Source organism: Mycothermus thermophilus (genome assembly GCF_041956435.1).
Source record: "Mycothermus thermophilus strain CBS 625.91 unplaced genomic scaffold VTJ04scaffold_6, whole genome shotgun sequence".
NCBI classification, from domain to species: domain Eukaryota; kingdom Fungi; phylum Ascomycota; class Sordariomycetes; order Sordariales; family Chaetomiaceae; genus Mycothermus; species Mycothermus thermophilus.
In genome coordinates this window covers 1,047,716-1,060,479 of record NW_027191432.1, presented here as the reverse complement: position 1 = coordinate 1,060,479, position 12,764 = coordinate 1,047,716, and the positions used below count along the sequence as shown (strand labels likewise).

The following is a 12,764-nucleotide window of genomic DNA, read 5'->3' as shown; positions in this document are numbered from 1 at the left end:
ACTAGATGTACTAAGTAGAGTCGAAGCATGTGCAGGACTGATGAGAGGCATGTGGCATGTGGCATGGAAGACGGGTGGAAACCAGGAATTCGGGAATGGAAATGGAAATGGAACTGGAACGGCGATGGACATGCCCAATGCAGCAACAGCCAAGCTCCAAGGCCAAGCTGCTTCTCTTAGCGAGTCCCCAGTGTCCCCATGGTGCGGCCAGTCCCGATCTGTGGGGTCGTGCAGAGCCAAGGAACACTTCAGGCATCAAAGACCAACACTCTCCTCTCAACGTCATGTGTGCAGATGCAAGTCAACGGGCAGCAATGGAAAAGTATACCCAACCCGAGGGCCAAAGGGATTATTCGGGTCCTCGGCTTGAGACTCTACAGCCCCATCTGTCCGGAATCTGGACAAGACTTCCAGGTCGTCTTGTCAACGGCCGGCAACTAAGTAGTACTGCACACCCAAGGGGGTTTCATGCAGGTCCATCACATCCTTGGCACACCTCGACAAGCTGTCAAGTTCTAAAAAGTCAAAAGAGAAATTGCGCAAATGCAGCGCCGTATCGGAGAATATTCCTCTTGTTCTTGTTGGCGTGTCAATGTCAAGGACAAAAGAGTCCAACTGGGAAAAGCGGCCGAGTTGAAAACAGTGAGAAAGAGACAGCCCCTGCCAAAAGCCGGGGACGGGGACGGGGACGGGGACGGGGACGGGCGGTGGGGCCTCTCTCCTGACGACCTTCTCGCAGTTTGCGGGGTCCAGTGGACACGAAAATTGAGCATGTGATTCTGCCTGAGACTGCCCTCTCCACCGCACGGAGTTCGGACTGCATCTTTGTTCATGCTCCCGTCTGGACACTGCCCTGCACGGAAACCAGCTCGTCGATGGATGAATAACATTCATTGATGAGTAGTTATTATGTCTGGCAGTGGGCTTGAATTGCAGCCCTGAGTCGACCAAGTGTCTTTTAGAATGCAGTGCAGAGACGGCCCGTTCCAGAGCGAATCGGAGCCATCACGTGCTCGTCGCTGGCCGCATCAAAAAATCAAGAATCTGGGGAATCAACCGCGTGCAGCTCATCAACAACGTCAATTGGCCATGACCGCCTTTTCCTCTGTCCAATTCCACGCGTGACCCCACCAAAACCCGACGGGTCTCCTCCGGATTTCACCGTTGTCGATGGTTCCTGCCTTGAAACAATCCCAAGAAATCCAAGAAATGAAAAACTTCAGGGAACAGAAAGGCGCCTTCCCCGCAAAAGGTCTTGACCCGGTCTCGTGTGCCCTGTGGGAGTGGGACCCACCCCTGTCCCTTCCTTCCGCCCTCTGCCGCTGCGCTAGCCTCGAGATTCCTAGCTGCGGCCTGCTGACGCTGTTACTGTCGCCGCTGCCGATTCTGCTGCTGGCCGTTCAATCAGTCAACCTACCACACCTTTTTTTTGACTGTGAGGTGCTTTTTGACATGTGCCTCGCTTGCTTCCTCTCCCCACATCCCACCTTCTATCAACTCGACTACTCTATACACTCGATTCAAACCTCGAGGAAATCTGCAGCGCCGACCACGAGAAGCCATCTGAAGCAAAACAAACTTGAACTAAAGTAGGGCTTCAACCTCTGCGCAAAGAAAAACGTTGTCGTCACCGCCATCACCACAACCACAACTACCGGCCGCTGTCACCACTCCCACCACCGCTACCACGCACCGCACCGTCGTCGCCTCTTCCATGCCTCAATAAGTAACTTGTATGGCGACAAAAAATCCAACATTCCCTCCCTCGCTGTGCCGTCTCTCGGAACCCGCTCGTTCTCGTCTCTTCCTCGGCCCTCGCAGCCATGGATCACACCATGACCACTGCAGCGGGAGCCTTCCGCTCCAAATGTCAGTTTCCGCGCTCTATGTCTGGCACTGCGACTCCTCTCCCTAACATAACCTCGTCTCTTTTACAGTCCACCCTTCTTCCTCGGTCGACCAAAACTTCGAACCGCCCCTGCAGCCCGACTTCGACGAGCCTCCTGCCCCCCTCGGCAACCCTCTCCTCGACAACAACGAGCTGCAGTACCTCACATCCTTCCTCTTAGGTGTCAACTCGAACCTCCAGAACCTCCAGAATGGCAACCCGGCAGAGCCTCCGGGCTTCCAGGATCTCTTCAACATGCACCACATCCACACCGAGGATTGGCGGACCCCCTTCGAAGTCGTCGGCCACAACGTCACCTACGGAGACATGCACCTCGAGGACGGCATCTACACTGACGAGGCCCAGCTGACCTCGGCCATACTGGGTTCCGTCATACCCGACTCCAACCACCTCCAGCACCAGTCGGTGAACCAAGCTCGCGACGACCACTCCGATGCCCCCGGCGAAGCAGACGCCTACGCTGCCGCCCTCGCTCTCACCCACGCCGGCCAGTACGAGAAGCCGTTCAACAGCCACACACAAACTCAGTATGGGGAATCATCCGGTCAGAACCACCACATGTTGTCACCCGCCAACAACAGCCAAGCGAACCAACACCACATACCCTACCGCATGGCCTCGGATCAAGGGCAAAATAACCACTTCTCCTTTGGTCAAACGGCGCACCATTCGGACGGCCGCAACCCCATTGGCGGGGCGTCGACCTTTGGCTCTTTCGGCGGGTATCGTTTCTACAGCAAGCGGCCGCGCATTCCACACGAGGTCCAGTTCGGCTCAGATCCCAGCTTCAACCGCAACACGTTTGTGCCAAAATCAGCCAAAGACACAACCGAGGCCCTGTCGGCCCTGCAGATGGAGACCCTGAAGTGCCTGGAGCGGACAGACAGCGCCGCGCCTACGCGGGCTCAGAGCCCCGTGTCTTTCCCACCGGGTCCACAGGACACAAGGAGAGAATCTTTCAACTTTTCCAGCACTCTCAGGACAGCCCACCACCCGCAATCTGCAGACCACAACGACGGGTCGGCGCGAAAGAGGAGAAAGAGCAACAAGGACGGCGACGACTACGACTTCGCATCCCATCGCCCCTCGTGGTCCACCGGTCTCGGCAGCCTTCCCACTCCAACCACCGACATTCAACGGCGCCCCTTCGACTCGAACGGATCCGCCACCCCCTCCGACCCCGGATCCAAACCCCGCAAGCAGCCGCCACCCTCCAACACTGCCACAATAACCCAACCACCGCCACCGCCCATCCCCGAAGCACCCCCGACCAAACAAAAAGGCGCCCGCGGTACCGGCCGCAGAACCGCCTCCGGCGGCGCCGGTGGCCAACCCAAGCCGCGCCGGCAGAACCTGACCAAGGAAGAAAAGCGCCAGCGGCACAACCAGTCGGAGCAGCGGCGCCGGGGATACACCAAGAACAATTACGAGGCGCTGCGGAACCTGATTCCCGAGGTGCGCGACGGGCGGTACAGCAAGGCGGCGACACTGAAGATCATTGCCGACATGCTCGAGAGCATGCACCGCGGGAACGACGCGCTGGCGAAAATGTGCGAGGAGGTGTGTCCCGGGTGGACGGCGCAAGAAAGAGGGGTGGGGGAGAAGAAGAAGAGGAAGAAGGGGAGGTCGGAGGAGCCATCTGCTGGGGTCGGGATGATGGCGGGGACGGGGAGTTGGGGGGTGAAGGTTTGACTTGGGTATTAAGAGGTGGGATGTGTTTACTCTTCGATTATTCATGTGTCTATGTTTTCTTGTGTATGAGTTGTGATATGGTCATGTCTTTTTCATGAGGACGGCGTTAAAGAGGTGGGATTAAGAGGGGAGGAAGGGATCCTAGACCCTGAGAGCTCAGGGGGGAGAAGGGTGGGTATATACCAGGTACCTCGAGCACATACCATACCTTGTAACATGACAAGAGGAGGAGGGCTGCCTTAGAGAGGACCACAATTCTTCAAGGATATTGTAATATACCATTACATACCCTTCCATGATTGAATGGATTGCTGACCTACCTAGCATACATACATTCATGCCTTGGCTTTTTCATGACTTCTTGTCTCCACTGTCGTTGTTGGTCGGAGTTGAGAACGTTGGGATGCGGCAGCGGTACAGTTGGTTGAGAGAAAAAAAAAGAGAGAAAAGAAAGTGAAGAAAAATATAATACGAAATAAAAATAAAATTAACGAAAAAGAAATGAAAATGAAAAGGAAGGGAAACAAAAACATACAGCACCCGGCATTCGCTGGTCGTCACCGACCCAACTACTACTCGGGCCCTCACAAGCTTAACTAGGGGAGAGCGGACGGGATCCCGTGCTTTCTTGTGGGTATGGCCGTATGTACTAGCCTTCTGCAAGAGGAGGGGAATTTAAAGGGCGAACTGATGGGGTGTTGCATTTCATTTCACGCTTTGCATGCATGCTTTGCAAAAGGTTTTGTTGGAGTTGTTGGGAGTTGAGGAGTTGATGTTTAAGGAGTTGGCATTGGGCCTGAGTTGTACATACATACGGGTAGTCGATCAGTTCCAGCTCAGGGGAGGTCGGGTCAGAGTAATTACTAGGTACCTAGGTATCTAGAGGTTATTGTGTATGAGTTGTTGTGGATTTATTGCTTCCATATTGGCATATTTTTTTTTCTTATTTAGTTATCATTTACTCCTCCCCCAAGGCGTGAAACCGCTCGTGCGCCGCCACCGCAAAGAATGGGATACACCTCCCGCAGAGGGGGCAGCGCGCTCCGTCGGTGTCGGTATCTAGCATATCCATATCCATATCCATATCCACATCTTCGTCTTCTTCTCTGTCGTCTTGGTCATCGTCATCATCAAGGGTGTCGTCCTTTTTGATGTTGTCAATATGGTCCTCGGAGGTATCAAAGTCGTCGTCGCCGTAATCGTCGTCATCCCACTCCCATGACATGCGTGATTGCGTGGTATCATCGCTTCTGTTCCGGTCGTTGCTGTCATCGTTAACATCGTCGTCATTGCTTTTGGCCTCCCAACCGTTGATATCGGCATCGACAACGACATCGACATGGCCGTCAATGCCGGGGTGATTGGGATCGGCTGGATCAGGCAGCCGGCCTGTCGTTGCGTCATCCTTATCAACAACACCCATGGAAAGTGGCGGCGGCGGTCGCGGATCCCGATCCCCTCCCCCAGAGCTAACAGCACCACCATCCGGTGTCTTTACCCTATTATTAGTAGTACCGTCCTCCACTGCTCCAAACCCCGCCATCCACCGCCCCTCTTGCTGCTGCTGTCGCCGAAACATCTCGCCAATGCTCATAGTCCGCGTACCGCCACCACCGGCACTATCACCCCCGGCAACAGAGTAGTCAGCCGCGACATCTGCCCCGCCGCCAGACATGTTCGTCACGCATATATTGATGAGACCGATGTTGTACTTTTTTCCTTGTTGCTGGTTGTTTTGTACTCCCTGTCCTTGCGCCTGTCCTTGTCCCTGGAGGAGGGGGTTGCGGGTTGTTGTTGTTGCTGTTGTTCTCAAAGGGGGTCTTGCACCAACGACGGTTGTGGTGGTTTTAGTGGGGATGGTAGCGGTGGTAGTGATAGTGGAGATGGCAGTAGTTGACGGGGGATGGAGCTTATGGAAAAGGGGGAGGAGGGTGGAGGTGACGAGGCGGACGGCGGTTTGGTGGAGGGTGTTGTCTTCCTTCTCCTCATCCTTCTCCTTGTTATTGTTGTCGGGGGTTTCACGACCAACAGCAGCACTGCCTTCGCCAGGATCGTTGTTGCTGTTGTTTTTGCCGTTGCCATTGCTACCCCCCGCGCTTAACGCCGAAAACACCCACGACGGCAGCGGCGCGCTCCTGGACGCCCTCGCCCAGTTATACGGCTTGCCCTCGGCCGGGTTGGTATACGGCCTCGTCGACAGCCGAATCGTCCTGGGGCAGGCGAGCCATCTTACCGTTGTAGCATTTCCCACACCCTCCTTCTCCCGGACAAGCAAATCCACCCTCACCCTCCTCAATAGCGACACCGTAATCGCCACCAACGCGTTTTGAATCTCTGACAGCGTCCCCAGCCCGCCGCGGAACGAGTCCTCGATGCTAATCTGCCTCGGCACGTCCCGTGCAGGCTTGACCTCGTCGTCGTCCAGGCCATGCAGCAGCGCCCACACGCGGCGGCCGATTCCCTTCTCGGCGCCCGGCCCGGCGAGCAGGCGCTCGACAACGGGCGCGGAGAGCGCCGGGTGCTGGCGGACTTGCCCCGCCGTGATGGACCTCCCTGCGTCTTCGTCATGGGGTAAAACTTCGCCGGACTCGTTGAGGACAAAGTTCTGCAGCACGCGCGCCGTTTTGGAGCCGATGCCTGGCACTTTGCGTAGGGGGTGCGCGTCCATAAACTCCAAAACGGACTCGGGCGTCGGGGTGAGCAGGGTGGTTTGGTTCCGCGGCTTGTTTTTGTCCCCCGCCAGCTTGGCGAGGAGTTTGTTGGTCGCGACGCCGCAGGAGGAGGTGTACCCTTCCTCCTCGATCTTGAGACGCAGGTACCGCGCCAGATGGGACCCGAGGAGCAGACGCGTGCGCAGCGTCGGGTCTGCGAGCCGGCACGCTTCCTCGTCGCCGTGGACGCACCCCGCGAAGGAGGTGGCGTCGAACGCGAACCCCAGCTCCGGGTTGGTTCGGGACAGGCAGAAGTACGACTGGGCTAGGGCGTGGGGGTTCAGCAGCTCGGCGTTGTACGAGACGATGTCGGACACGTCGACAAAGATCTCGTCTAGCCCCAAACGCTCGACCTTGGCGTTCCACGAGTGGGCGCGGACGAGGGAGTAGAGACGCTTGGAGACGTCCCGGAAGGGGGACAGGTCCTCGCCGTCGGCCAGGACTAGGTCCGGACAGATGCGGCGGGCCTCGGCGATGGGCATGAGCTTCTTGACGCCATGGCGGCGGGCGACGTAGTTGCAGGTGGCAAGAATGCCCTTCTGCTTGATGCCGAGGGGGCGGGAGCGGAGTGAGGGATCGCGGTTTTCGATGCACTATTGTTGTTGTTTGGGACGGACAAGAGTAAGCGAGAGGAGCTAACGGAGGTTTTTTTCTGGACTACTACATGGGCAGTGGGCAAAGCACAGTACCTGGGCGTAGAAGCAGTCGAGATCCTACGGAGGAGCTTTGTCAGATGTGGGTGTGTTCGGAGCAAACATGGGCACGCATGACACGGCAGAGCACAGATGGATTCACGTGGGCCAGAGACTGGAACCGTACAATGTGGAGAATGACACGGTCATGATGGCGAGCATGGCGCCGACGAGAGAGGGTGTTCATGAGGACGACCTACGGGTAGTAGGTCAGGTAGGTGTCTGCTTGCGGCCGATGATGACGGGCTATGTCCGGGCAGACGCGTCACAGCGAGTCATGGGCAGGGGACGGAGAGCCAAGTGGATGAGCTATCCAAGATATTTTCGGTTTGGAGGAATAGAAAAACAACACGGAATCTGCTGTTGACCGCCGGGAAGAACAACGGTAACTAACGGACGGAGTGGATTGTGGATGAATGTGGATGAGCAAAGCAAGGGTCGAGGGTTGGTGTTGTTGTGTTGTTGGGATCAAACTCAACCCGAACCCTCGGGTCGGCCGGGTTCTAAATTTGGGTGAGGACCCACCAGAGTCAGAGTCCCAGACTCCACTTCAGGGTTTGAAACACTTTTGTCCAGGATCTGTTTCCAGTCCCACGGCTCCCAGGGTTCCTGGGTTTGTTGTTCACTTCTCTGCAAAACATTCTTCCCTTTTGTCCATTTTCATCCACCACCAACGCGGACACAAAACAATAAAAGAAAAGCAGCAAACAATATTGAAAGGATGTCTTGGATGCCGAATGCACGACCACGCCGGCCTCTATATTTGCTGTCGTACGCCGGAAATCGCCCGACCCGGCGCTGTGCCGTCGCCGAGATGGGTGCGATGGGTGCGCTGCCGGGTCCGGAGTCCTGGACTCACCACTGGCAGCGGATGGATGGATGGCTCCGCAGATCCTGCCCGATACGCTAGGCCTAGCGTGGTCCTATTTTCGTCCTCTGCACCGCTGAAAACACACCTGGATCCTTGTGTTGAGCTCTCACCGATCCGACAGACAGAGTTTCATGATCAGCACGGGACCTGGTCTGGGGATTTACGGTGTACACACAGTCAGTCGTATGGAGTTTTATCCGTTGCGGTCATGGGCTGGGCAGGGCACGGCTGTCGATGGAGAAAAGATGGAGTCGCAAGTGTATACGAAGGCGGCGCGGATTGCGATTCTCTCAGCTCGGCAACAACCTGCGGATAGTGCTACGTCCACATACTATTGCTGACTTGCAGATTCATCCAGTCGAGAAACCCGACTGCCGGCCAAGCCATGCCAGACCATGGATGGAGACAGGCGAGGTGCTGTGGGTGGTGGGGATTACCTCCCGTGGTTGATCCTGTCCGTGGATAGCTCCTGTAAGGTGTTTGGTCCTTGTGTCTCTCAGAACACCTCAGTCTGCATCGCCATGGGCAGATCAGCCTCAACAACGCCTCGACGTTGCCGATGGCTGACGACGGCTGACCGTGTGGCTGGCCAACAAACCACCACTACTACTGCTAAGTACTGCAGAGAGTAGTTCATGGTGGCGTCTGCATTCCCAACGAAAACTCAATACCGAGTCAATCTTCTAGAACGCCACCATCAGAGGGTGTTGATCCCTCGCATCCCCATCCCCCATCCCCATGCCGACCTGCCCAAGTGGGCGCTTCTAAATTCAACTCGCCTCTGCCTCTTTCTAGGTTCTAGCGGGAAAAATAGACGCGATGTGACTCCGCCTGCAGGTGGACCGCTCAGCCCGCCGTCGTCGCCCATTGGGCATTGCGCAGGGCGCGGCGCTTGTGCTGCTGCTTGCATGCTGCATGGACATGTGCTGGCCAACCACGCCGGCCGCTCCTCCGACACTCGTCCCCCTTTGGACAGCCAACCACATTTTCTTCCTCTTGTCACACCCTTGACTTGACTGACCCCCTGGTCTGCTGTGGCGGCGGGGATTGCGTGTGCGGTTAGTTCCCCCGGGAGGAGGAGGAGAGAGGAGAGAGGGAGAGAGGATGAGGATGATGACAGAGCGGCTACCACGCCGTCTCTCTGGCGGCTTGCAGAGGACCCAGTGCTGCTGAGACGGTAGTGTTGCAAAAGACTGACATTGCCTTGTGCGCTTGTTTCCTTCAAAGAGGCCTGGATGGTCAATCGGCGCTTGTTGCTCTTGTCTCTCGTGTTCCCACCCCCCTCTTAGCCGCCGGCTCTCTCTGTCTTGCTCTTTTGCTTCGAGACACACATATAGGCGCCCTCCCCTGCGACCCCCTCTCCCAAGGCCCAACTCTGATCGCCATTTTGCCTGTTGGTCCCTCCGACCTGACCGACGACCCGAGAGGTTGCGCTGGCCTGCCTTGTCTACACTTCCTAGCTGGCATAGGAACTGGGAGTTGCAGGTCCTAGCCTTCCTTTCACCAATTCTATCCTAGAGGACATTGCCGTCGTCGCTTTCACCATGTCGTCGTCTCCTCAGAGCCCGCCTAAGAGGCCGAGGCTCTCCCTCCAGATTAAAGCCCTCGCCAATGGTCCGACCGTCAGGACATCGAGGTGTCTAGCCGCCGCTGTCGACGTCACATCCCCGACCTCCTTCAACACCCTCTCTAATGTCTATGCCACCGCCGTCGACCGCTCCACGCCCGTCAGCGAAAAGCCTCCCACCACCGCCCTGGGCAGGCGACCCGTATTGAAGCTGCAAACCCAGGGGGTGGGAATCGCATCCAAGTACGGCAACCCACCAGCCTCTGCAGGCCCTTACTTGGGTCCCTACATTGAGACTCCCGTCACCGCGCAGCCCATCTCTCCAGCCGTAGCCAACCCAGTGATGTTCCCGAGCGCCATGACGGCCACCCCGCCGCTGTCTGCCCAGCCGCCGGAGCAGGGCAACGCCCAGGTCTTCACCTTTGACGGAACTCAGGCCGCCCAACAACAACAACCGCAACAACAGCAACAAACCGCCAACCCCAAGCGGCGAACCACGGCGCCCGCCGCCGCCAACGTCAAGCTGCCGTACACGCACCCCCGCAGCCTGCGCAGCATCCTCCGCAACTCCCCCCTCCCCAACCCGCGATCGCCCGAGTCGCCGCGGCGCCAGTCGCTGCGCCTGCAGGAAAAAGCCGCGCGGCGCGTGGCCTACCACAGCCCGCTGACGCAGGAAATCACCACCACCAAATACGTCAAGTCCCACATCGACCTGCTCGCCGAGGACGAGACCGACAGCGCCAGCGCGACCCCAGTCTCTCCGTCCGCCTCGTCGTCGTCCGACTCGGACAGCCTCCTCGATCAGGCCATGTCCGACGCCCCGCCAGAGACTCGGGACGGGGGGCAGACCCCCGGGCCGTTCGAGGAGATGCGCCGCCGCATGGCCAACATGCACGCCTCGACCCCGACGGCGCTGTCGCCGACCAGCGGCGGGGGGATCAGGAAGCGGGGCGGCGGGAAGAGGATGAGGGAGAAGAAGCGGCGGTGGGTGTGGACGATTGGGCAGGACGAGGAGGGCGAGTCGTGCGACGGTGATTCGCCGGCCCCAGCGGTTGCTGCGCCGGTCCAGCCAGCGCCGACGATGATGACGCAATCGGTGCCGATTCTGTCGGTGCCGACGCCGAGGTCGAGGACGAGGTTGCAGAAGGCGATGGAGAGGGCGATGGCGGAGGCGGCGCAGAAGGCGGCTGCGGCTGTTGGGGATGGGGCTCCAATTCCGGCTCCTCCTGCTACGCAGCCGGAGCAGAAGCAGGACAGTGAGCTGAAGCAGGGCGGTGTTGAGGCATCACAGCAGCCTCAACCTCAACAGGCGGAGCAAACCGCCCAACAACAACATCATCATCATCATCATCTCCAAGCACCGCCGCCCCAACACCAACAACAACAACAACTCCGCGAAGCCACGCCTATCCCGCCATGTCTCCTCCCCTCCCTCCTCCTCCTCCTCCTCCTCCTCCTCCGCACCATCCACATCAACAGCACAACCAACAACACAACATCAACCAAAAACACAACCAGAACCAGAGCCAGAACCAGAAGCAATGAACCTCGCCACCCCAACCAACCCCAACCCCCCCATCTCCTCCTCAACATCCACAACCCCACAAATCGGCTCAACCACCCCCTCCACCACCTCCTCCGAACCCCCACAAACCCCAAGCATGGCCTCCACCACCAGCACCGCGTCCAGCATCCATTCCCTCGACGACTACTACGACAGGGAATCGGACGTGGACATGTCGGACGCGTGCAGCATGACCTCTACAGAGGACAATACCATCATCGTCGGCCAGCATAACAAAGACCCAGCTGCTGTTGGTACTTTTGGTTCCAAAGTCACCGGGCTAGGTTTGTCGCTGGACATGGCCGGTGTCGTTGGCCCTGGTAGTCATGCCCATTTCCAGCGGTATCGCCTTGGAGGGGATGCGGGGGATGTGGATATGGATGACGAGGGGACGCCAACTATGACGGCGCGGCCGGTAGTGGTGGGAGAAGGGGAGAAGGGGTGGGCGCCGTGGAGGGAGGTGTCGTCGTCTTAGATTTGGGAAGATGCTAGATGATTTTTTTTGGGAGATTTCCGGGTGAGGGTGGTACTATCTGGTGGAATTGGATGGTTATGTATAGGAAGGATGGGTGGCTTGTTATGTGGGTTTTGATGATGATGGGTTTACGGTATGGATATGGTACTTATGCATGGATTGGATGGATGGATGGTATGACAATGAGGATGAAATCAGGTATGAGGGTTATGATATGATGGGTATGATGGTACATGAGCATGGACATGAGTATGGGCTTGTAAATATAGGAATTCATGTATCAAATACAGTGGATGACTGTTCATGATAAGATCAACTTCAAGTGATCAAATTGGTACCCACTCGTGAGTTCACTGTCGGTCGCGGTCATCGAGGGAGGTGTCGGATGGGTTCATAGGCATGGTAGTTAGTATGTCGAGGGTTAGGGTGGACTTCAGCACCGTACGCACAGTGTGCATGTAAACTGTGCCTAGATCCACCGGCCGGACCTGTCGGTCTCTCAGTTTCCATCTCATCCGACGTCACGCAGCTTTTTTGTTTCTTCTCCCTGATCATAACTTTTATATCAAATGCTTTGATCGGTGGTGGACTCTCTGCCGTGTGCGAGTATACACACCCCGTACGGGCCAACGCCACAAATTCAAGTCGATTTTCTGTTCAATTCTTCCGCGCTCCTTCTACTCCATATCTCTCTCTCTCCCGACTCACACACCTCAACTCAACTCGGCTCTCCCGGAATCAGTTTCCACCTCTACAACTTCCCTACTCCCAACTCACACCAACACCACACTACCACCAACCAACCCAGAAAGACCGAGCGAGAGAGAGAGAGAGAGAGAACGAGAAGAGCAAACGAAAAAAAATGCGCGGCAAACTCTTCTCCCCCTACGCCCGCCCGCGCCGCCGCTCCCCGCGCCTCGTCCTCGTCTGGCTCGGCACCTTTTTCTTCCTGCTCTTCCTGGTCTGGTACCTGAACACGCGCCACCGGGAGGCGTCGCGGGCCGTGGTGGAGGAGTTTCTGCATCCTGGGAGCGTTGCGGCGTGGAGGGCTGCCGAAGCCCAACAAGCTCAGGAGAAAGGGCAAGGGCATGTGGGCGGGCCCGTGGCGGCTGCGAAAGCTGTGGTGGAGGAGGGGAGGGAGGAGGGCAGGGGAGGAGGGGTGGGAGGGGGAGAGGGAGGCGTGAGGTTTGGGAGTTATCAAGGAGGGAGGGTTGAAAGTTCGGAGAGAGCGGGCGTGGATTAGGGGGAGGGGAGGAGGAGGAGGATTGGGAGTTAGATCTGGC

The 12,764-nt window shown here is 57.5% G+C and overlaps 4 protein-coding genes across 4 annotated transcripts; 3 read left to right on the top strand and 1 right to left on the bottom strand.

The window, feature by feature from the left end:
• Nucleotides 1–1,823: 1,823 nt before the first annotated feature.
• Nucleotides 1,824–3,601, top strand: VTJ04DRAFT_8790 (uncharacterized protein; the record flags this gene model as incomplete). Its single annotated transcript, XM_069367265.1, has 2 exons — nt 1,824–1,869; nt 1,938–3,601. The coding sequence occupies 2 exons, from the start codon at nt 1,824–1,826 to the stop codon at nt 3,599–3,601; spliced, it is 1,710 nt and encodes a 569-aa protein (XP_069215611.1).
• Nucleotides 3,602–4,559: 958 nt separating this feature from the next.
• VTJ04DRAFT_8789 (uncharacterized protein) lies at nt 4,560–7,191 on the bottom strand (the record flags this gene model as incomplete). Its single annotated transcript, XM_069367263.1, has 3 exons — nt 4,560–6,905; nt 7,002–7,025; nt 7,132–7,191. 3 exons carry the CDS (start codon nt 7,189–7,191, stop codon nt 4,560–4,562), a joined length of 2,430 nt encoding a protein of 809 aa, XP_069215610.1.
• A 1,205-nt stretch (nt 7,192–8,396) lies between these two features.
• Nucleotides 8,397–11,699, top strand: VTJ04DRAFT_8788 (uncharacterized protein; the record flags this gene model as incomplete). The annotated part of the gene is made up of 4 exons (XM_069367262.1): nt 8,397–8,427; nt 9,361–10,860; nt 10,922–11,468; nt 11,516–11,699. The coding sequence occupies 4 exons, from the start codon at nt 8,397–8,399 to the stop codon at nt 11,697–11,699; spliced, it is 2,262 nt and encodes a 753-aa protein (XP_069215609.1).
• A 644-nt stretch (nt 11,700–12,343) lies between these two features.
• On the top strand, nt 12,344–12,724 carry VTJ04DRAFT_8787 (uncharacterized protein; the record flags this gene model as incomplete). Its single annotated transcript, XM_069367261.1, has 1 exon — nt 12,344–12,724. One exon carries the CDS (start codon nt 12,344–12,346, stop codon nt 12,722–12,724), a length of 381 nt encoding a protein of 126 aa, XP_069215608.1.
• Between the last annotated feature and the right edge of the window lie 40 nt (nt 12,725–12,764).